This window comes from Rhopilema esculentum, chromosome 20 (assembly GCF_057945365.1).
Source record: "Rhopilema esculentum isolate cy_ngs chromosome 20, ASM5794536v1, whole genome shotgun sequence".
NCBI lineage: Eukaryota > Metazoa > Cnidaria > Scyphozoa > Rhizostomeae > Rhizostomatidae > Rhopilema > Rhopilema esculentum.
Window position 1 is genome coordinate 7334026 of NC_142834.1, and position 23208 is coordinate 7357233.

Sequence of the window (23208 nt, forward strand, 5' to 3'; positions counted from 1 at the left end):
TCACTTCCTCTACACTGTTGAAATTATAATACTTTGATACGCCAAGTATTTCGAAGCACCATGCAAGATTAATTATTCCCGTCAAAACTTCAAACCGAACCTCATCCGTGGCAGACAAGTACCAAATCTTCCCCTTAAAACTGCAGCTCTCCATGCTTCAAGCTAACAATAGCGGACAGTGGTCTAGGTCTCTAGGGCCAGAACCATTGTTTTATCTCTGTATCTAACCATGATTTCCAATTCCCTTGATATTTCTTCGATCAATGGCCTGGCCAAAATACCTATGCGTTCCTCTAAACTGTCTAATGAGAACAAAGGCCAGAACCAAATAAATGGCCTATCTTAAAACGGGGGTTGCTGCAGCAGCCAGATGAATGTCTCACCCGTGTTTTGGTAGCAATATCAGCTAGAAGGATTATACAATCAAATAATCACATTCAAATTTTCTTCTATATTGCCGAAAAATTGCCAAATTGTGAGGTCGAAACTTTTGGCGATTCTATCCTGTACATTCGATTAATTCTGCACTCCAATGCCAAAAAGCTAATTATATCTTATAATTTCACACGCTCAACTCTATGGCAGTCTACAGCCTTGTCAGAACACAGCAACTGATGATTTTGAAAAACAAAGAAATTTAATGTAAAACGCTCAATGTAACTTATTTGTGCAACAAGTTGAATAATGTTCATATTTGATCAGAAAATATCTCCTGGGCCGAAATGTCAAAATTCCCTTAACTTGCAATTGCTTCTTTCTGAATTTCCTTGAATCTTGTTCATGACAACAATTAGCCTGGGTTATTAAGGCAATACCCGTCGTTTTCAACTAAACTAGCGCCCAACAAACCAGTGTTGGCAAATGCTTTAATGCAGAGAAACACTTCCTCAAAGAACAGCTACATCACAAACATAAGCCTACTAGCATTGCTAATAAAAGAAAGGCGAGAGATATTTTTCATTGTCTGAAACATTATCTGACTTTATCTCTAAAACCGTAACAGAATAGCGAAGATTGGCGATTTATAATCATCATTTTTGAACTCATAAATAAAATACAATTCTAATTCTGGAAATATTTGCAAACATTGACAAAAGAGTAAATAATAACCGTTAAATACATAAACATTTGTATAACGCTTTACAATGACACAAGCAACACAGTTCATGCGTCCAGATTTCTGATTATTTCATTCGTGTACTCAGAACACTTTGCCTTTCCACCAAGATCTCCAGTGGTTACCTAGAAGGGTTTGTTACAGAATCAAAGGATTGCTACGTAACTCGAGAAACAATCAACACGTAAGCACTAGGTCAAGAAGAAGTTGGGAGATTTCACAAATTGCAGGTAGTGGGGAAAACTTATGGCATAGAGTCTAAATAAGAAACTCCTACGTTTTCTGGATTATCAAAAACGCTTTTGTTTGGCCTGCATTTCAGTTCAGCTCACTTCAAGCTAAGTATTTGCGAAATAAATTTATCAAATTGCATGTAAAACATAAAAGAATTGACACGAAAGGCACCTAAATCCTAAATCTTTAAAGAAACTCATGCACCACCGTTGTATCCACTTTGCCAGGGAATATCATTGTTTTTATGTCTGTTACAGTGTCACTCGGTGTCGAGCAGGTCGAGCTTTACACGTATTTTCTTGTAAAACAGAATGCAACTTAAAACTTTCTTGCTCTACGCAATAAAGCATCGAATTTCACTGATCTATCTTATTCTCGATCTCTTTCCTATCTCACCAATCACTTAGCACTAAATGCTTCAGTAGCTGATAAATGAATGAGGCCCTAGTGATTCAAAGCAAATTCACAGCTAATCAATAAAGCCTAAATGGCTTACCTTTCCTTCACTTATGGTTTTGAAGCATGACTTTTCTATTCTTTCTGCGTAGGAATTTAGTTTCATATGCTTCAGCATCATGACGCCACTAAGGAGCAGGGCTGTAGGGTTTGCCTTATCTTGCCCAGCAATATCTGGGGCGGTTCCGTGCACCTAGAAACGCAGTTCATACCTTGAATATTTCGTTAAACTGCTATGGATCTTGATTTACCAAATTATAGTGACATTACTGAATAGGAAAACAGTATTGAAGTTAAGGAGTTATGATATCTTTCAGATAGGTTGTAAGAGCAACATTTAGGAGGTTGCCAGGCAGAAACCCAGGCCTAGTTTTTGCATATAAAACAATTACGAAACGAATACAAGTGTGTCTCCGATACTAGATTCATATTATGACATTAAACATAAAAGCACAAAACTCACAGCTTCAAAGACAGCGACTCCATCTTTACCAATATTGCCACTGGGTGTAAGACCCAGACCCCCAATAAGACCAGCACACAAGTCACTAGGAAGGAATACAATTACCGATTAAAAGGAAGGTCAGGGACGATTAAAAGGAAGGTCAGGGACGATTAAAAGGAAGGTCATAGACGATTATAAGGAAGGTCAGGGACAATTAAAAGGAAGGTCAGGGACGATTAAAAGGAAGGTCAGGGACGATTGAAAGGAGGTCAGAGGCGATTAAAAGGAAGGTCACGGACGATTAAAGGGAAGGTCAGGGACGATTAAAGGGAAGGTCAGGGACGATTGAAAGGAAGGTCAGGGACGATTAAAAGGAAGGTCATAGACGATTATAAGGAAGGTCAGGGACAATTAAAAGGAAGGTCAGGGACGATTAAAAGGAAGGTCAGGGACGATTGAAAGGAGGTCAGAGGCGATTAAAAGGAAGGTCACGGACGATTAAAGGGAAGGTCAGGGACGATTAAAGGGAAGGTCAGGGACGATTGAAAGGAAGGTCAGGGACGATTGAAAGGAAGGTCAGGGACGATTAAAAGGAAGGTCAGGGACAATTAAAAGGAAGGTCAGGGACGATTGAAGGAAGGTCAGGGACGATTAAAGGAAGGTCAGGGACGATTAAAGGAAGGTCAGGGACGATTAAAGGAAGGCCAGGGACGATTAAAGGAAGATCAGGGACGATTAAAGGAAGGTCAGGGACGATTGAAAGGAAGGTCAGGGACGATTAAAAGGAAGGTCAGGGTGGTTTTTTAGATACCTTTAGATAGTAGCTGTCTATTTCTAAAGACCCGACTTTTTTATCTTGTGAAAAACTAGCATTTTTCATAGATTCAAAATATATTAGAAATCGATTCAAAAACTTCTTAAATTTTTTGAAAGTAACAGTACCTGAGAATATCACCGTAAAGATTTGGCATGACTAGGACATCGAATTCTGTTGGTTCCTTCACCATCTAGCAAACAAAAGTTGCTTATTATTACTCAACTGAAAGACACAAAAGTTTCAGTGGAGATTCGTAAAAAAGAGGTTACGCAATAATCGATAATCTAAACACAGCAGTTAAACAGCGAAATATTTACATTGAGGCAAGTTGTGTCGAGGTACATCTCGTTATACTTGATGTCTTTATTCCTTTCAGCTGCCTCACGACAGCATTGCAGGAACAGACCATCTGATCGTCTCCTAGAATAACAAATAGTTCAGGTTCCATTTTCTACTTTAGGCCAGGAAATATTCTTGAATAAAATTAAGGCAAAATGTCAACTAGTAGACGATAGCATCCAAGGTTTTTCGATCTTTGTTTAATATCTGTTTAAAGCAAAGTGACGTTGGGCCTAAAGTTGCGACGTTCAACATCGCAAAGGTTATATTACTGGAAAAAACATCAAAGTACAATTAAATATACACATTTTGTCATGTGATTTCTTCTGTGTTATCGCCTCTCTCTACCATGGCAGAATTCTTACTGGCATGTATTATCCTTGAACAAGTGGATCAATTGACAGGAATGAATTGCCATTTTTAAATTAATGTTTTCTTTGCAAATGAGGATTCTTGAAAATATCAATTAAATGCATCGGAGGCTAATTTTCAGTCAGGGCCATGTTACTCTTTTCTATATCTCATCCATGTTTGTTTACTGAGATACAAGTAGTCACTCACATGATGTTTGCTTTGTGTACTGCCGTAACAGTTTGCCTATCATTGTCTCTAGCAAATGCGAATGCAAAATCTGCTATTCTTTGAGATGCTTCCCTTGTAATAAGTTTGATGCTTTGCACAACACCTTCTACAACCTGGCAAAGAACAATAAATAACAAATTCATACTTAGAATAGATTCATTAAATCCACAGCTGTTGACAAGGAAGAGAGTTCTGATGAAAAGACTGAAGAAAGAAGACTAAAAATGACCAATACACAATAAAGACATAAACACAGAAATAGACGCAGACATAGACGCAGACATAGACACAGACACTGACAGAGACAGACGTAGACGTAGATATATACATAAACATACGAAAGTATTGCCAAAATTTGAAATTCTTTTCGATGCTGCTTGAAACAATCCAAGTAAAGCCCTTTATTAAGTAAATAATTGTTTACGTTTTTACTTATATATTTCTAGCATGGATTCATGTAACTGCCATGTGATTTAAAATTTATACAGTTTGCACTACCTCTTTTGAATTGTTTGCACGCTCATCTTAGAAAGCCGTGAGTGCAAGGAAAATAATAATTTGAATAAAACATAAAACACTTAATTCTACAATGCCATTTGTTCAGAAGACCAACACAGTTGAATGGTCAAGTTTTACGCAGTTATGAAAAGAATACAAAGTTATTCTTGTTTATGAATGATTTCTGGTTTAAAACGGTATATCGACTCAATAACTGTGCTACCAAGAAGACACAAAAACACTCTAGTAGTCTGCGGTTTAGAGACTGGTACGCTGAATGGGCTTACCAAATGCTCTATGCCACTGTATTCCCCTTCCGTATTTTCTCTTATTGTGACAATATCTACGTTGTCGTAGGCAGTTTTAAAACCAGAGATTGATCTGCACGGACGCACGTTTGCATAAAGATTAAATGTTCTAGAGAAGAGAAAAACACGTTTCAATGGTTACAGCGTTTTTCTATAAAATTGCATTACTTAATTAATAACGAAGTCAACATTAAAAAAAGAGACGGAGAATGCTGAAAGAACAAATCTAAATAGCACAAGATGTTTGAGAAAATACTAGTAGTTTATCTCATGCTGGACACGAGCTAAAATTCACTAGGTTTTTGATAGCATTGAAGTCGTCATTTTGGCCCCATAAGGCCCTGCCTGTCTTCCTTGAATAGAGAGCAGCAGGAATACAACAGCAGTTGGAAAATCTGGTGACAATAATATTATTAAGTAAAATTATGAGCGCTTGCACCTTGCACATATAGGTAAAAGACATCTATCAACTATTTGTATTGAAATATTTTGCCAAATGAGTGTTAAAATATTGGAAAAATACAAAGTTGGATGAGATAAAACCACAAATACCTTCTTAGAGTTAAATTAAGAGAAACGTGGCCTTTTCCTATTGGAGTTGCTAGTGGACCTGGAAAAATAAAAAACTCATAACTCATTTGAATGTACTCTGAAAATAATTATACAAGTTGATAAACTGAACAGCTATTATAAATTACATGCATAGATATATTGATACATGCATAGATACATTAGATGCATTACACTAGCTATTAACTGCATATAGGTTAATTGTTGATAACACGCTTATACTTACATATGGATAACAGACAAAGATCCAAAGAAATTTAAAAAAAAAATTAATGAATCAGAAGAAGTATAGGCATAACACAGATCGCCTTACATACCCTCTACCATCCAGTTTAAAGTTTCAGTTAACTCTGCCTTTTGTAAATAAGGAACTAACATTCTAGAGTTTGCTCCGGTCTATGCTCACCTTTGAGTCCCACTTTATTTTTGTTAACTGATTCTATGGCTGATTGGGGTATTTGGATTTTACCATCAAGACCACGAACGGGGGTAACATCAACTTCTTCCCATGAAATAGGAACCTTCGAGAAAAACATTTGACAAATCATTCACACGGTGGAAAAGGCGATACTGCTTGGCAAAACAACGTGCTAATCATTAGAAAACAAATTACTGAAGTATCCCATGCAAAATTCTCCAGAAAAACCTTTGAAAGCGACTCAAACTATTAGGCCCCGGGGTGCACTATTATCAAGGTGCATCACCCTCTTCCAACAAAATTTGGATTTACAAAATGTTTATGGTTGTAAAGGGAGACCTTCATATTGCGGACAGTTTTTGAAAGGGATTTCCGTCTGTGGTAACCAAGTGTCCATCTTGTACACGGCATTAACTTCAGACCAGAAAATTATCTGGTCGTTATATGGAGGTTTCACTGTATTGTAAATGAAACATAAAGCTGAAACATTCCATATACACCAAACAAAAACAAAAATGTGGTAACTACAGACAATAGAATTCACAATGCAATTTACAAATACCTTATATTCTTGAAAAAGTACACAAAACATTTGATTTTCAGCAATGCCAATAAAAGGTTTCTTCTGAAGTCAAAGTACACGTTTAACTTTGATGCAGCTTTATAAAGCATCAGTATTCAAAAAAATAAAAGCAAATACCTCTGCTGCAGCAAAAATCTTCTTTACGGATTCAGAAATTTCAGGCCCAATACCATCTCCAGGTATCAAAGTAACAGATGCCTTTGGAAAATAATTAGAATGTGATATGGCAAAATATAAACATTTTTTGTAGGTTTTGGTCTGTTGTGCAGTGCTTGTTGCACAGAAAGATTTATTGTTTCAAATGGTGTTACAGAAATAGCTCTTTTACAGGATAAAACAAAATAATGAATGAAATGAATGAAATCTCTTAATTCTCTTAATGAATGAAAAATATTGTTGGCAAGAAACTTACATTATTGCCCATATTTCTTTTCTGAATCTGACTGCATAATATTCTTCCATGCTGTAAATAAGAAAAGAAATTATAAAAAGGTATTACGCCAACTATAAAACAGCAAATTTTAACTGCATTGGATTGATATCTGAAAAGGACAATCAAGGTAATGATGCAATGTAGCAGATGGAGAATAAAATTAGTGCATGCTTTGTAAAGAGAGTTCATGCCCCGCAAAAAACCACAGGTTATCTCAACAAAAGTGTGTTGTTTGGTTATGTTTCGTTTGGCAATTTGAAATAATTAATAACCACTTTAAGCATATATTGAAAAAAATACGTGAACAGCAGGATTGCGGTAGCAGCTGGGTATTAATATGTTCTAGATGCAGAGCCTAATACAGGCGAGATATGGTAAGACATCAACGCAACTAAGTGAAAGCTCCATGGTTTAGACTGGAGGGAAGCCAGGACACAAATGTGGCTTGACATGACTTTGCTAGATATCTCTTCATTGCTTCTCGTGGCATATATAGCTTAGCTGGAGCAGAGTTTCCCATGTCACTAGCATAAACAATAGACTTTCCGAAAATTGAATGGATGCTAAGAGAGAAGAAAGACCTCCTTTTGTAATATTAAATTATGTGCACATTATTATGTGGTAAATTTTTCGTGTGCAAATTTTTTTCTTGAAACTGCTGCATTAATTCTGGGCTTTCTGCATTGGCTAAACTGCTACTGTGATTTCTTGGTTCCAAACGAACGTGAACACTTGGTATGTATTTTAGGGACGAAGAGGTTCGAATTTGGTGCCAATTTTTGAATTTTGTAACGTCAACAAATTGATTGAAAATGATTAAGTTAGTTTTGTCAATATTCTAAGCAAGTTTATTGGCATTAAGTCACTTTTGAAGTTTTAAGTCATTTTAAACGACCGAGAAATATAATTTCCATAAATGGGAAAAATGAGTGGACCAAGAACAGATTCCAGTGGGACACCGCAAGATTGCTTGATACTTGCTGCTGAGATAAAAAGGAAAGCAAGATAATGCTATACCTTTCATTTCATAGTTTTCAGGATTGTTCAAAATCCTTTGGCCAATAGAGAGAAATATCAAATCTAAGTCATATGCGGTCTAAAATCCAAAATACAGGTCAACCAATCAGTGAGTGCTTTATGGGGTGAAAAGCACGGAAGCCAAACTGTAGTCGAAACTGTTTTCGTTATGTATTTCCGAGAAATCTTTACGAAGCACGTGCCTCATCCTCTCAATAATTTTGCTAAATAAAATTTTTTGGTGAAGGAATGGCGTTTGCTAGCTGTATCTTATGCAGGCAAGGCGCGAGACTAAAAGGATCTGACAATGGAGAGTATGTATGGATATAACTTCCAATTACGTTGTTGGAATATCCTTAAGACCTACTAATTTCCAGATTAAACAAATTTATATATCAGTTATTTCGATAGGGATAGCTGGGGTCATAAAATCGAAACCTCATTCTTAGTGAGCCGTGCAAAGGTGCATCGACTGAGTAGAAAATAAAGTCACAACAGCAAACATTTCAGAATATACTATCAATAATAGTTGCAGGATGATAAATGAAAAAGACTGATAACGTTGTCAGTAGAAGTATGAGACCCACAATTAAGAGAGTCACATATAATATAAAAGCTAAATGAACTATATATTGTGTTATGATTTAGGCATTACATAATATGATGTGATATGATGCTTCAAGTTAATATCGTATGATAAAAAGGACTCTTTGTTTTGAAATATTTACATACAAGTGACATACTAGAAATTGCTGAAATTATCAATCATTACTTTCAATTGGAGTTATTACTACATTAGAAGCTACCCAGGTTTGCACCCTTTCCCACATCGTTGGTACATTGGTTGCCAATCGATTGTCCCTCTTCAAGGTCTATATCTCTATCAAGGTGACCAATACGTTTATGATATCGACCAAAAAAGGCTGCAACGATGAATGTCAGAAACTCAAAAATTGAGAAGAAAGAGGCACCAATGAAAAGCCCAAGCGACCCGCCGATACCAGCAACCAGTGAAAAAAAATTCATGGCGGGCACCTCCATAACTTTCTGGTAGCTTAAAGATTTGAAATAAACTTTTAGCTGCAAAAAATTGGAGTTTATGAAATCCTTTGATAAATTTGTTCGATTTAGTACTTTGGAAAGAACTGGGTTGTAATACTGCATGTCTGCTTCGGTAGGCCATCGAGAGCTCGTCGCAGTAAGTTTAAAAGTTTCTTCGTAACATGGTAACGGACAATCACAAAATACCTTGTTCGCAGTTAGATTTGAGTAAAATTCTATCCCACAGGCAGCCGGGTTTTTTGAAATGTTTCTTGGCAGAGAGGGGAATTTTTTCCCCTTTTGTTTTACATGGTGAAGCACTGAAGCCTCAACTATGCCACAGCTGTCATAGAGTTTCAAGTGATAGCAAGATTGTAAGCAATTATGGACATGATAACGGCCTGGGTATATAAAGTCTTCGTCCCTATTAACGCATTCAGATTTGTACGGCTTTTGCTCTCGAAGCATGATCTTTTGTTCTATCGATATATGTGTCTGAGTCCCTGGTTCAACGGCAAGCCAGTCATTAGCTGGGTAAGGGAAGACATCCTGTGGATGCACCTTCACAAATACACCAGCTCCATTATCAAATGGCAGGAGCCTCATATAATCGTCTTGATTGAGGTACAGAGTTAAAAGGAGTCCTCCATACGGCCCCACAACAACCTGGGTGAACTTACCGTCTGGATTGAACGTCTTACAAAATCCAGACTCCAAGCCATAAAAATAATCTTTAAAGTCACTTTGGTTGCAAGTTTTGAAATGCCCAAATCTACACCAACCCTCGATGGATTCTAGAAAAAGCGTATCTGAAGCCGACTGGGTGGCTTTTGCAAATGAAAAACTGCGCTGATCCATAAAAGATTGTGCATGAGGTAAATTCATCAGATTTACTACCGCTCCCTTCTCTAAACTATGGTTCAAAATATGCTGAAAACGCGCCTCCAGGTCCTCGACCAGATTGCCAACCTTACTTCTTTGGAAGTTGTTTGCATTGCAAATGGTGACGCTGGGGAATTTCGCAGTGTGGTTTGCATGCTCCTCTACTAGCAAATACGTTCGGCGCCTGAAGTATTCTGCGGCAAGGTTATAAATATTGGCGACGCTTGCAGCACCAAGAGACAGAATTACTGCACTCCATAGAAGTTTCACAGTCCAATGCTTTGATTTCTCTATCTTAGAAAGTCCATGGATAGTAGAATTTGCTAAATAAGATTCTAATGCCACTTGCATTTGCTGGCTTTTGACATTTGCTTCAGTGAATCTTTGGAGCACACGTGATTTGTCCACTGACTCATTTGTGTCGGTCTTCATCCCAGCTGTCTTTTTAACAACCAATTTTCTATTAATCAGATAAACCTATCCTTTTGATAAAGCAAACCTTTTAATTTGAACTAACATCTTCTCAATCGTTCATTTGGAGACTGATTTGAGCCAAAGCCCAAACGATGCACATTTTTAAAAACTCTCGAAAATAACAAACAGCGGGAGAAAAACGACTGCTTCTAATTTTGAATTCCTGCATTCAAAAACTAATTAAGGCGGTGCATTTTCTATTAGACAGAAAAAACGAATTTGCATTTCAAAGAAGCTCATTTCAAAGATTGGAAATCAAACTTTGCAATATGTACATAACCAAAGAAATTTCACCCTAGCGTATATTTATATGCATTGTACATATTAACATTTCTACTCAAATGACAAAAAATGAATTCTACCTAATGATCTTCTTAACATGCAACGCAATACTGGATAAACAAAAGTGATTTAATCCTTAATATTTGAAAACATTTGATTAGTTTTCACAGCTGAATCTTCGTGCGCTGGTAAGCACACTTCTCGATCTTTATTGCTGCAGATGTCCATTTTATGTACTAAAATTACATCCGCCAAAGGACCACCACGAAAATCTAAAATTTTCCATGTGTCATACATTATATTTCTTTCAGGGGCAGCTGGAAGCAAAATTTAATAGGCATTTAAGGTACCAACAATTTCCTAAAGAAAGTGCCTCATACAAAGCATAAAAACCCAATGTCACCTCCCCCTTATATTTCATTATTTCATTATTGACTTCTAAAATGACAATTAAATAGATCTGATGGATAATTTTCTTGCTTCTTAAGCCCCGGCCAAACCAGCGCAACATTTTGTCCAACCAATCCCAACAAAGTTGGGTATAAATGTTGGGCCGGTTTGGCCACCCATGTTGGACGACGTTGGATGGTGTTGGGTGATGTTGGACGAAGTTTGACTATGATAAAAAATGTTGGATGATGTTGGACGATGTTGGGATGGTTTGGCCACCCTGTCCAACAAAATCACGTTCGCGCAAGCGCGGTAAGGAAAGGCTGCCACAATTTGATTTGTTATGTTTTGGCTAGGAAGCTGTGAATGCGACTTACAAAAGATAGAAAGGAAAACTTTGTTTATGAACCGCGACAGCTTCCGTCAAACAAAGAAGACATCCTTATCGTTTTGATTGTAATCAAGTCCCACCGCCATGCTCAATAAGTAAATTAGGTTAGGCCGTGTGGATGGTTGATGATAAATCGACAAATGTTGGATGAAATGTTGCGTTGGTTTGGCCACCCCTGCATCCAACGATGTCCAACAATGCCCAAAAGTCGCCAACAATGTTTGGATTTGTTGGACGAAATGTTGCACTGGTTTGGCCGGAGCTTTATAAAGACTATCAAGTTAGCCACTGCTATATGCTTTAGATAAGTGCCTTTCAGCCAATGTGCCGCAGCATATTAGTGTGCCATGAGATATTGTCTGGTGTGTCATGGAAAATATTCCAATACCACCTAAGTGGTCTAAAAAATGGACAAAAATATTAATTTTCGCAAAGTATGTGCCGTGTAGAGTAGTCTAGTGAACCGTAGAGTAACAATGTATTACTCTATCATATCTACTTTATGTTTAGTAGCAGCATTATACACTGTTATTAAAGTTGTTGTGCTAGGTGTTATTAAAATGTCCCTGTCTTGTGCTGTTTAGGGCCTTTCCATTGTCCGCAAGAGTCACTCTTTCAATTTTGGTGACCGTCTCTTTCAAGTCCAAATTTTTCCACTTGCCTCGTGTCCTTGCTTTGACCATGACACACATTTTGCTGACTCTTGCGTATGTGGAAAGTGCGATGCCCTTATCAGTGTGATGCCCGTTTGGGCTTTACTAATTATATGCATAGATGTAGATCTACTTTGAGAGCGACTTTATTTTGAATATAGGCCAAAGAGTTTCATTTTTCAAAATTTCTGTTGTTAGTGTGCCTTTGTGTGATTTATTCAATGAAAAAATGCGCCATGGATCAGAGAAGGTTGAAAAACAATGCTTTAGATCAATTTCGATGCAGGCCTTTTAATTGGAGGCGCGCAGTAGCTCACAAGCTTGCAGACACACGGCCAGACTTGGTCAAGCAAGCAGGTAGTTCCGCACGCAAGACAGAGGCAGTACATGAAGATTATTTAGTTCCCATCTCTGATACACAAAACAGATGCTTCGAAAGGCCATGGCGATTCTCAATATTGCACTAGATGATCATGACAAGCCCGCTAACTTGCCGTCAAATTTTCATTGTGGTTAGGTCTTATGGTAAAGTAAATTCTGTAGTATTCATAGGTTGAAATCGGGATTACTATCAAAGGTCCACAAGTTTTAATGACTGTTTAAATTGGAGACGTTTATACAAATTTTAAGTTAAATTGTCAAAGAATTTTCAAATCATGTTGTAAATTATTGATAATTTATTGCCAGCAAAGTGCGAAAAATTAGTAAATGCTGGTGTCATCCGCAAAGAGAAAAATGCTTATTTAGCACCTGTGAACCATCCTGTTCCATCTCAATGAGAAAAAAGAATGGACCGAGAACGGGTTCCTGTGGGACACCACATGAAGCAATAAGGTTGCTTTATTATAACCGTTTGCTGACACGTGCTCCTGAGACAAGAATGAAACCAAATCAGTGTTATTTCTTTTATTCTATAGAATAAAAGATCGTTGATTCTATAGAGTAATCTCTATTCTATAGAGTAAAAGAGAAATTGATATTTAGTCCTGAGAAGTGAAAGGACAGGCCTCTTTGAAAAAATGAAAGACTTGCTACCTGTAAATTTGTTAATGAAGATTGTATATGGATAGAATTTCTAATTACTTTCCTGGAATGCAATAGGGTCCTGTAGATTTTCCAATTTTAAACAAATCTATGGGTCAGATATTTCAAAATGGATAGTCGGAGTCATAAAAATAAAAACACTTTTATTTAGATTATGAAAGGTGTGTCACTATTAAATGATACTGCTGTGCAAAAAGCCCGATGAAAACCTTCTCTGACGAGAAATATCCTGACCACGGAGTCCTGATTCAAAAATTGAATGACCCTGGCATTTTTCATTTCCCATGTCCCCTGCAAGCAGTGATATTTCCTCCCGAATAAATCTTAGGCTCCAACTTTGGCACGACATCAAATCACCCGCAAGTCCAAGACAAATATTTGCTACCCCTGCCCTGTTGTCATATGATGCATTGACAAAACATCGTATGATTAAAATAGCCCTTGCGAATTTAAACATTTCCATTTAAGTGATATACTTTAAGCTATCAAATTTATCATTACTACTTTCATTGTTTAGTAACTACTCAGGTTTCCATCCATTCCCACATCTCTGGTACCCTGGTCGCCAATTGATGATCCAACTTCCAGGTCTCTGTCTCTCAACTTCCCATCAATGTGAGCAACGCGTTTATGATACCGACCAAATAAGGCTGCAGCGATGAATGTCAGTAACTCACAAATTGAGAAGACTGAGGCACCAATGAAAAGCCCAAGCGACCCGCCGATACCAGCAACCAGTGAAAAAAAATTCATGGCGGGCACCTCCATAACTTTCTGGTAGCTTAAAGATTTGAAGTAAACTTTTAGCTGCAAAAAATTTGAGTTTATGAAATCCTTTGATAAATTTGTTCGATTTAGTACTTTGGAAAGAACTGGGTTGTAATACTGCATGTCTGCTTCGGTAGGCCATCGAGAGCTCGTGGCAGTAAGTTTGAAAGTTTCTTCGTAACATGGTAACGGACAATCACAAAATACCTTGTTTGCAGTTAGATTTGTGGAAACCTCTATCCCACAGGCAGCCGGGTTTTTTGAAATGTTTCTTGGCAGAGAGGGGAATTTTTTCCCTTTTTGCTCTAAATGGTAAAGCACTGAAGCCTCAACTATGCCACAGCTCTCATAAAGTTTCAAATGAAAGCAAGATTGTATGCAATTATTGACATGATAACGGCCTGGGTATATCAAGTCTTCGTCCCTATTAACGCATTCAGATTTGTACGGCTTTTGCTCTCGAAGCATGATCTTTTGTTCTATTGATATATGTGTCTGAGTCCCTGGTTCAACGGCAAGCCAGTCATTAGATGGGTAAGGGAAGACATCCTGTGGATGCACCTTCACAAATACACCAGCTCCATTATCATATGGCAGGAGCCTCATATAATCGTCTTGATTCAGGTACAGAGTTAAAAGGAGTCCTCCATGCGGCCCCACAACAACCTGGGTGAACTTACCGTCTGGGTTGAACGTCTTACAAAATCCAGACTCCAAGCCATAAAAATAATCTTTAAAGTCACTTTGGTTGCAAGTTTTGAAATTCCCAAATCTACACCAACCCTCAATGGATTCTTGAAAAAGCATATCTGAAGCCGACTGTGTGGCTTTTGCAGATGAAAAATTGCTCTGAATCATAAAATTTAGTGCATTAGGAAAATTCAACAGATTCACTACCGCTCCCTTATCAAGGCTAATGTTCAAGAAATGCTGAAAACGCGCCTCCGGGTCCACGGCCAGATTGCCAACCTTACTTCTTTGGAAGTTGTTTGCATTGCAAATAGTGACGCTGGGAAACTTAGCCGTATGATTTGCACACTCTTCTATTAGCAAATATGTTCGGTACTTAAAGTATTCTCCAGCAAGGTTATAAATATTAACGACGCTTGCAGCACAGAGAGCAATAATTACTGAACTCCATAGAAGTTTCAGACTCCAATGTTTTGATGCCTCAATTTTTGAAAGTCCATGGATAGTGGAATTTGCCAAGTAAGATCGTAGTGCCATTTCCGTTAGTTGGCTTTTGACATTTGAATTCACCTCGTACTTCTTCGTATTGTGCTCCATCCCCAACTCTGTCTCGTTTACAAACTATTTCTTTTAATCAGATAAATCTATCCTTGTGCTAAGAAAGTATTTTATGTGAATTAACGTCTCCTCGACGGGTCTTTAAAGAACTGAGCCAGAGCTCAAATGATGTACATTTTTAGTGACTCTCGAGAATAACAGACAGCTGGAGAACACAGCTGCTTTTAATTACGACTTTTCGCATTTAAAAACTACTAAAAACTGCTTCTTTGTATTTAACAGAAAAAATAAAGTTTTGTTTCATAAAGGCACACCGTTTGCCTTGGAAACCAAATGTACACAAACAAAGAAATTTCATCCAAAAGTAGTTTTACGTGCAAACTACAAATCAACGTCCCTGCTTATGTGACAAAAAACTAATTTTAGTTAATGATTGTCTAAAGATCAAACGCAATGCTGAATAAACAACAGTAATTAAATCCTTAATATTTAAAAACAAATTTAATTATTGTCAACTGACTCCTTTTAGTTTTCTTGCGCCTGTAGGTACACATGCAATAACATCGAACTTTTCAGCCTTTATTGCCGCAGATGTCCATTTTACAAACTAAATGCATATCCTATAGTCTTTACCTACCATTTGCCGATGTCCAGTGCAATTAGTAATAACTGTTTGATATCCTACAAGGAGTCTAATAAATAGTGAGACTCAGATATTACTAAATATTACACAAACTAGTATGAAAAAGGTTTTTTATTCAGCGACCGGACAGAAATTACGCATGTATTTCCTGCAAAATTGTGGAGATAAACGAAGAAAGGGTCTGTTTCTAAAAACCGTCATGATATGTCACCAGTTTTATGAAAATGAACGTATAAGATACATTTATAACAGTTTCAGCAATATTATTACCATTTCAAATCATTTTCCGCTTTGGTGACTGACAATTATTCCTTATTCATGAACGCCTAAATTGATCTTGAAAAGTTGCTTAGCTATAATAATTTACAAGAATTCTGCAAATTATAGCAAAGATTCTTAAGCTAGGTAAAAAACTGTTAACTTTTATCATACAAGAATTATTGGAAAAAAATTATCAAGGGTTCTTAGGTAGAACAACCATTTCAACCTGCAAAAGGCACATACATAAAATAGGCTGCTTTTGTCTTCATGTTTTTACTTTAGATAAACATGAAAGAAACAAAGGTGCTTCTTGCAAAAAGGCATATTTTTAAAAACAATTCCTGCAGAACTTTATTAATGAAGGATGAGCTATGATACTTTCCTTTAACCTTTTCAATTTCGTTTAATCAGGACACACATGGATAACAGGATAACATGTTTCAGTGTATAGTTACTGTATTTATTTTACTAAATTACAATTATTATTATCATTATTATTATTATTAATATAAGAATGTGTTGGAGAGATGCTGTAGATTTTTAAACCTTCTCATCAAAAACCTACCATATCTCTTTAGCACATTCTTATATGCCGATCTACCATCTTATCTTACCCCATATCATATTATCACAGGTGATTCTATGTGACCTGACATGCTACTGATTGCAACAGTTCTCGCAAAAAGGAAAAGTATAAATCTCTTTTGAAAACTCTTGGCAGTTTGCACAAGTCCGTTAAACTTTTAACCTCTTAATCAATTTTCTTAGCATCACTGGGCAATCATGTTCTACTTTTACAGATATGCTGTACCATTTTGCTGTTGACAAATTCCATTGTCATTACATCTATCATAACTTGATGCACCTGCTTTATATGCTGCCCTAGAAACAAACCTTGGCCTAACCCAGAGCTTCATTGCATCTACACTTTACCACTACCACCACACTACAATCTTTATTGTCATTACCAACATTGTCACCATCATCATCATAACACCACCATGCTTAAATTTTTATGTTGTATGCAACTGTTTTTTTTGGATTTTGTGATATTTTTTCAGTGTGAGGGTGCCACCTACAAAATACCTTTAAAAAGTGAGGCTTGTAAGTGCTATATGTCTTTGCAAAATGAAAAGAGAACTGGTTCAAAAAGTAGTCTTATCTTGTAAACCCAGGCTAGACAGTTTAACTACCTATGTAATAGAGAGGTTTGTAGTTTGATTGAATTGAAATGTAAAGCTATCAATATTGGATGCAAAGTGTACCTTGCCAAGGCCACTAAATATAAGGCATCGTGATTCTGCATCAAATTTTCTAGCCACTTCCTTCAAACAACTATTTACCAAGGTGGTTGGAAGCAAGAGCTGCAGCCTGTCTCCCTAATATTAGCCAAATATGTTTTATTTCCTAAATAACAGCATTAACAAATTACTCAGTGGGAATAAATTGAATGATACATCCCCAAATATGAATTTTGATTACCTGCAAACAAATCAAATTATTTTCATTTCTTCACTTATCAATAACATTCAAAACATATCAACTTTCTAAATAACATCTTGCTGGTAAATCTTTTGTGTTTGTCAAAATTGTCTTTATAAATTATTTCAACACACTCAATTGATCGCTGAAATTTTGAATATAAAAGGTCTGCAATTTTATTTTAAAAGGGTTTATTTGCTAAGTAATTAATTGCTTAGGATCAACTTGCAAGACAAATAGATTCCTAGATTCTAATTTGCATCACAAGTGACTTTCTGCTTGAAAAAAATGATACATTCCACACTGGATATACCATGTATTAAAGGTTATGGGGCAGCAAAAACATAGGCCAGTTTACAAGACCCCAGCACAGCTCAAAGAAGAAGAAGCCACAGAGATTTCAAAGTATTCTGATGAGGCATTGTATAGGGTTCTATCTTATGGACGGCCTTCCCTCTTTCTCACAGGAATATATTTGTTAATATTCTGAGTATCTGTATTGACTAAACTTTGAAACACGTCTGTGACACATCTCAACGATATTGGGTTTATAAACCAGAGATGGCACCATTCAATTGGACATGGAGAGCTAAGAATCAGGTTAAGTGACATAGGAGGACCTACCGTGGTAGGGTCCAATGCGAAAGAAAATTTTTGAAATTGAGCCTTCTAGAATGGCCAAAAATGAATCTCGCAGACTAAAATTTAACAAATTACTATACCGTTAAAACTATACTGTTTAAGGCATTTGAGATGCATAAGTACAGCGAATCCAAAAAGAACTCGATAAGGGCACACCCATTTGAAGGTGATTTGAAACTACTTATGTGAAACCACTCTAGGGTTTTGCCGATTTGCAGAAAGGTGGAAACTGTTCAAATGGTTTTCTCTGTGCACAATTTGATTGGTCAACCGCTGGGGGTCAAGTGGCTGTAAGCCACTTCAAGACTTTAAGACTTTAAGATGACTTTAAGTGTCAAATGACTTTAAGATAAGACAAGTTGATGATTCTCAGCAAACATTGGTTATTGATTTTTAGGAAAAATTTGGTAGGGGAGGAGTCATGCTAAAACTCTAGTGACAGATGTTGGGGAAAGAAAGAAAGGGTGACCTATTGGTTCAGAGTGCACATCAATGTGAATAACAAGAAGCTACTGTATTGATTAAGAGAATTTTACTTCCTGAACAGAAGTGTGCACCTTCTTTGTCTTGGGTATTTTCAGTGGGCCATGTTTACACATCCACAATGCAGTCATTGCAATGATACAGAAAGTTATCTACTGAATTGATGCAAATAATAGACAAATAATAGAAATAAAAAACAAGTGAGTAAATAGATAAAAGAAAATCAAACAGTCTATAAACAGTTTGTTCTCTTTTTATTTCATACTTTGTTTTCAAAAATAATAAAAAAGATGGTCAAAAATTTTTGTCTCTGAACAGGTGGGGGCGCAGTGGGGGCCTTCAGCCCCCAGTGGTGCCTTCAGCCCCCAGCCTTGAGGTATTGCAAATAAACGTCTTCATGTGGTCATAAAAATATTACGCTCACATAGCTTCCCAAATAAGTAAACCTGCATTGCTGCTATTTTTGGCAAAATAATTGGATTGACTGGACCATTGCATTGACCAGATGAACCTAATAATATTATATTTGCTGAACAAATTTCTTAAATTTTGACTCCAGAACACGCAAAAAAGTAGGACCACAACTAGCTTGCCGCATCATTTTTCATCCAAATAGTTGGTATGGGTGTCTGGGTTTATGGGGAGCATTTTTATGGAACTCAAAGTGGAAGAAAAAAAGGAGCATTTTGAAAGTAAAAATAATTTGGAAGAATTCCCAAAACCGCAAATTAACTGTTGCAACAGTATTTAATCAAAAATTGTCGCTGTTTGATGCCAGCGGACAAGCGCAGGTGGTTTTCCGAAACGGGGATTTTCAATTTACAACTTCATAGCAAATAACTCCAACATTAACAACTTCAAATCAATGAGACTTTTCATAACTAATTAAGAAAACCTAAAATAACAGTCCTCGTTGCAATAAACAGTTGCCTTGTAAAGCAGACCGTAGCAATAAAAAGTTTGCGGTAAGGCCAGAACAGACCGTAGGACTACGAGTTTAACTAACTACACAAAAAAGGATATACTTAAGAAAAAATTCATCAAGAATTTCGAAAAAAACAAACAAGAAAATTTTTTCTCTAACCTTGGTGCTTCTCGCTTGTTCACTATATAATTGGCAAAAGAAGTTACCAAACTTTTTAACAGATCTGGACGCCATTTTAACGGACCTCAAGGAGATTTGTTTGAAAAAGAGGCCCAATTTTGATGCCGAGGCGATACATCTTCAGAGACCCTATAACCGAGCTCCTACCCTCTCCCGCCCCGTATACTTTCACCCAAACGCCCCTCTCTACAAAATCTCTCTACGAAGTCTCATAAAGCGGTTAAAAAATATTCAAGAATCTAGAAGCCCTATTGAATAAACCCCTTGGGGTCAATTTCAAAATTTCAAATCAAACGGTATTTTGGCCGTTAACAGTAGACGTATTATGTTTCCAAGCGAATCTTGCTTTGTTCAAGAGCATTCTGTCGATCTGATAAATTGTTGCTGATGATCTCTTCATTTTCATCATGGAAGAGTTTTAAAAATGTAGCACAGCTTGGTATCTTTTTACCTGCTGCTTGAGTCCCCAATGTCACCAACCGCTTGTGGGATCAGAGATCATTACCAGAATGCAGGCCAAAGTATTAATAAATAATAAATAACCAGGAGATCTTTGCAGAGACAATTCAAATCATCGTAAAATAAACTGAAAAAGCCAATATACTGGTGATTTCTTCAAAACATAATCACACAAGTCTTCGACTAGAAAAGCAATAAAGGTTGGATTGCATATATTCGATAGGAGCTGCAAGCAAGTTCGACCTACCTATGTTAAACAGGTTTTTTGAAAGAACACAGAATCATTTGCTTTGGTATTGCAAACAAGTGAGGTGCTTTAATAAATCCACTAAGAAAATCACTCGATATGGAAAAATTGTGTAACAGAAGAATCAGTGGACTTTGAAGAACAAGAGAAGCATGTCAAAAAGTTGAGTTGCTCTACAGAAAAGAAATTTCCCAACACCAACCGCCAATCGAGGATTACTTCATAAGTTGACTAAAAATGAGTATAAGACAACGAAGTCAATACCAATCTATTCCTGGATTGCAGATAGGTCTTCATGCTGCAATGAATCCAGAATACGATTATCTGTTCAAGATTTTGCTCGTTGGCGACAGCGGAGTGGGGAAAAGTTCTCTGCTCATTCGGTTTGCTGATGACGTTTTCTGCGACAGCTATATAAGCACGATTGGGGTTGATTTTAAAATAAAAACAGTTCTGCTGGATGACAAAGTTGTCAAGTTACAGGTACAGGATATGTATTAATTACACCCAATCAAAACTTGTCTCTCTGGGGGTTTAGGTATAAGTGGGTGATCTGGCGTGATGTACAAATCAAGCACATCCATCAGGAGAGAATGATACCACCGAACATCTTAGCCTCTCACACCGCCTCCTGGTATGAAACTTACGCCAATAGGAGACCCTTCAGATAATACGTCACAGGATATTAGCTTCTACTGTTTTTAGGGGGCTCATGCCATTAATTCAGAGTCAGGAAAACATTACGGTCGCACGGCCACTGACCGGAGGGAGGTCCACGAAAAACAATAGAAGCCCCTATGACACACCCAAGCCATGTCCGCTTTATATTGTTTGTGAGGAAGGTTTGCCTTCTGGGATGTTTTTTTCTGGAGGAAGGTTAACAACTTTTCTGGACTCGGCAATAATTCTATCTATATTTCGGTACTGTATGTGATTAAGGAACGAGGAGCGATATTCAAGATGATCACAACTGATTATTTGGGAGTGGATTTTGCTAATGATCATTTTCTTGAATAGAATCTTTGGGGAAGTTCTTATGATTGCTTTTCGATAGTTTATATCATAAACATGTCAAAATTAGCAGGTAGTAACCAACAAATTACAAATATTAGCAACAGTACTCTTACATGTATGATGTTCTCACTAAGGATTTTCTTCTGCACTATTAACATAAGCTACGTTAATGGTGAGATATTTTACAGTATCGCCTTTTACAGCAGTGGACAATCTGTTGGCTTTTCATTAATAACTCCTGGATATGTTTGCAAATCATTTCCATATACTTGATTGACAGTTGGTGGGTCATCCTGTCACAAAAACTAAAATAACTCAAAAGCTTTTAGGAGATTTTCAAACATTATTGTTCCTCGACAACACCATTAAAACCTTAAAAGGAGAGTTGAGGGTGATACAGAATACTGGAATAGGCCGAATTTGCAAAAATGAATTTTGAAATTTTGGATTTCATGGTATAATTTTAAATTTGCTAATTTGATAGTCAAGTATCATAACGATATTCAAAACTGCTAGATGGAAAGATGACCGGGCTCTGCCAATTATCTGAAACATGTCGTCATTATAGAGTTTTGCACAATCTGGGTAATCTAAAAGATGTTGACCGATGGCAGAATCACTTGTTTTAACAGTGTTTGTAGACCTACATAATCTAGGAGGCTGTTCTCTTTGAGAGGTAGTCATGTTTTTTTTATTTTTGAACAGCCGAAACAATTGCGATCTTCTCCTTAATATAAGACAAAATGACATCTTCTTGATGACTGTTTTCCAGAAATATCTAAACTATTTTGATGCACATACATAAAAGTTATACCTTGGCAAAATCATTAATTATCTACTGGAATATAAAAACATTATTGCTTTTCACTAGATTTGGGATAGTGCAGGACAGGAGCGATTCAAGACACTTACTACGACATACTACAGGGGAGCACATGGAATTATTGTCGTATATGACGTCACAGATAGGAATTCGTTTATCAATTGTGGACAATGGTTAACTGAGATTGAGAAAAATGCTTGCGAGGGTGTTCAGAAGCTCATTGTTGGGAACAAATGCGACAGAGAAGATAGAGAAGTGGACTATGAAGCAGCATCTAGCTTCGCTGAAAAACTTTCTGTTAAATTTATCGAATCGAGTGCAAAGGATTCGATCAATGTCGACAGAATTTTTATCACTATGGCCGCTGAACTGAAAGAAAAACTTGGGACTCCGATAAAGGAGGAAAGGAGTGCTCTTCAAATTGGATCAAGCACTAAACTGACTAGCGAAAGTAAATATCGGTGTTGTACATGGCAATGATCTTGAAAGCTACATATTCATTTCAAGACTTGTAGATAATCCTTTAATTTTGACGGCGCAATTTGGCAAAAGTAGAAGACAAATGTTTTCGATTTTCTAACTATCTGAAACTTTTGTCTTCGCAGTGGTTTTGTATAGTCTGCTGTTCATTTGTAGCGATAAAGACTGGTAGAGTAGGTGAAAGACCAGGGTTTTTTGTGGATTGTATTTTTCGGCCTCATAAATTTCATTACCAAGACCAAATAACTGTTATTTGATAGGAAAAGAGCTTTAGGTTTTGTATTTGTTTCTACCTAGCATCTGAAAGTAGTTTATAGGACACCGAGAAGCTTATGCTTATCGATCGAGCAGAGTCCTGGTCCTTCCTCTCGATGTGACCATACTTCGTGATTGCTATGCCTGGAATAACAGAGAGCTGGCGACTCTCCTCACTCTGGGTGAAAGTTTGGTCATGCCAGGGGCTCGAACCACGGATCCTTGGGTCTGAAGTCAGCGCCTCTAACAATTGAGCCACCCTCGCAACTGAGCCTTTGCCAATCTAACCTTATCTCAGACAGTCTTACAGATTTAACTCATATT

At 37.0% G+C, this 23208-nt stretch overlaps 4 protein-coding genes across 5 annotated transcripts; 1 reads left to right on the forward strand and 3 right to left on the reverse strand.

The window, feature by feature from the left end:
• Nucleotides 1–1014: 1014 nt before the first annotated feature.
• On the reverse strand, nt 1015–19701 carry LOC135687355 (isocitrate dehydrogenase [NAD] subunit alpha, mitochondrial). Its single transcript, XM_065203899.2, has 12 exons — nt 19586–19701; nt 6780–6830; nt 6485–6565; nt 5773–5887; nt 5349–5406; nt 4776–4905; nt 3970–4103; nt 3387–3489; nt 3195–3259; nt 2271–2355; nt 1848–2000; nt 1015–1242 (listed from the first exon to the last, which is right to left on the reverse strand). The coding sequence occupies exons 1-12, from the start codon at nt 19658–19660 to the stop codon at nt 1165–1167; spliced, it is 1128 nt and encodes a 375-aa protein (XP_065059971.1). The 5' UTR covers nt 19661–19701; the 3' UTR covers nt 1015–1164.
• On the reverse strand, nt 6847–10173 carry LOC135687363 (bile acid-sensitive ion channel-like). The gene has a single exon (XM_089114712.1). The coding sequence runs from the start codon at nt 10170–10172 to the stop codon at nt 8613–8615; it is 1560 nt and encodes a 519-aa protein (XP_088970838.1). The 5' UTR covers nt 10173; the 3' UTR covers nt 6847–8612.
• LOC135687352 (acid-sensing ion channel 1C-like) lies at nt 10238–18844 on the reverse strand. 2 transcript variants are annotated; one of them, XM_065203895.2, is made up of 2 exons: nt 13579–18844; nt 10238–12692 (listed from the first exon to the last, which is right to left on the reverse strand). In XM_065203895.2, exons 1-2 carry the CDS (start codon nt 15027–15029, stop codon nt 12674–12676), a joined length of 1470 nt encoding a protein of 489 aa, XP_065059967.2. In that variant the 5' UTR covers nt 15030–18844; the 3' UTR covers nt 10238–12673. The 2 variants fall into 2 exon arrangements, with proteins under 2 accessions (XP_065059967.2, XP_065059965.2); XM_065203893.2 differs by having other exon boundaries at nt 10241–18840.
• Nucleotides 19702–19802: 101 nt separating the features above from the next.
• Nucleotides 19803–22859, forward strand: LOC135687360 (uncharacterized). Its single transcript, XM_065203903.2, has 2 exons — nt 19803–20795; nt 22198–22859. Exons 1-2 carry the CDS (start codon nt 20550–20552, stop codon nt 22627–22629), a joined length of 678 nt encoding a protein of 225 aa, XP_065059975.2. The 5' UTR covers nt 19803–20549; the 3' UTR covers nt 22630–22859.
• The last annotated feature ends 349 nt before the right edge of the window (nt 22860–23208 follow it).

Coding starts and splice junctions, on each gene's coding strand:
- LOC135687352 (XM_065203893.2), bottom strand. CDS start 15,029: ATGGAGCACAATACGAAGAAGTACGAGGTGAATTCAAATGTCAAAAGC.
- LOC135687363 (XM_089114712.1), bottom strand. CDS start 10,172: ATGAAGACCGACACAAATGAGTCAGTGGACAAATCACGTGTGCTCCAA.
- LOC135687355 (XM_065203899.2), bottom strand. CDS start 19,660: ATGGCGTCCAGATCTGTTAAAAAGTTTGGTAACTTCTTTTGCCAATTA. Junction 6,566..6,779: donor AAAGAAATATGGGCAATAAT/GTAAGTTTCTTG, acceptor TATTTTCCAAAG/GCATCTGTTACTTTGATACC. Junction 4,906..5,348: donor CTTAATTTAACTCTAAGAAG/GTATTTGTGGTT, acceptor TCTCTTCTCTAG/AACATTTAATCTTTATGCAA.
- LOC135687360 (XM_065203903.2), top strand. CDS start 20,550: ATGAGTATAAGACAACGAAGTCAATACCAATCTATTCCTGGATTGCAG. Junction 20,796..22,197: donor ACAAAGTTGTCAAGTTACAG/GTACAGGATATG, acceptor GCTTTTCACTAG/ATTTGGGATAGTGCAGGACA.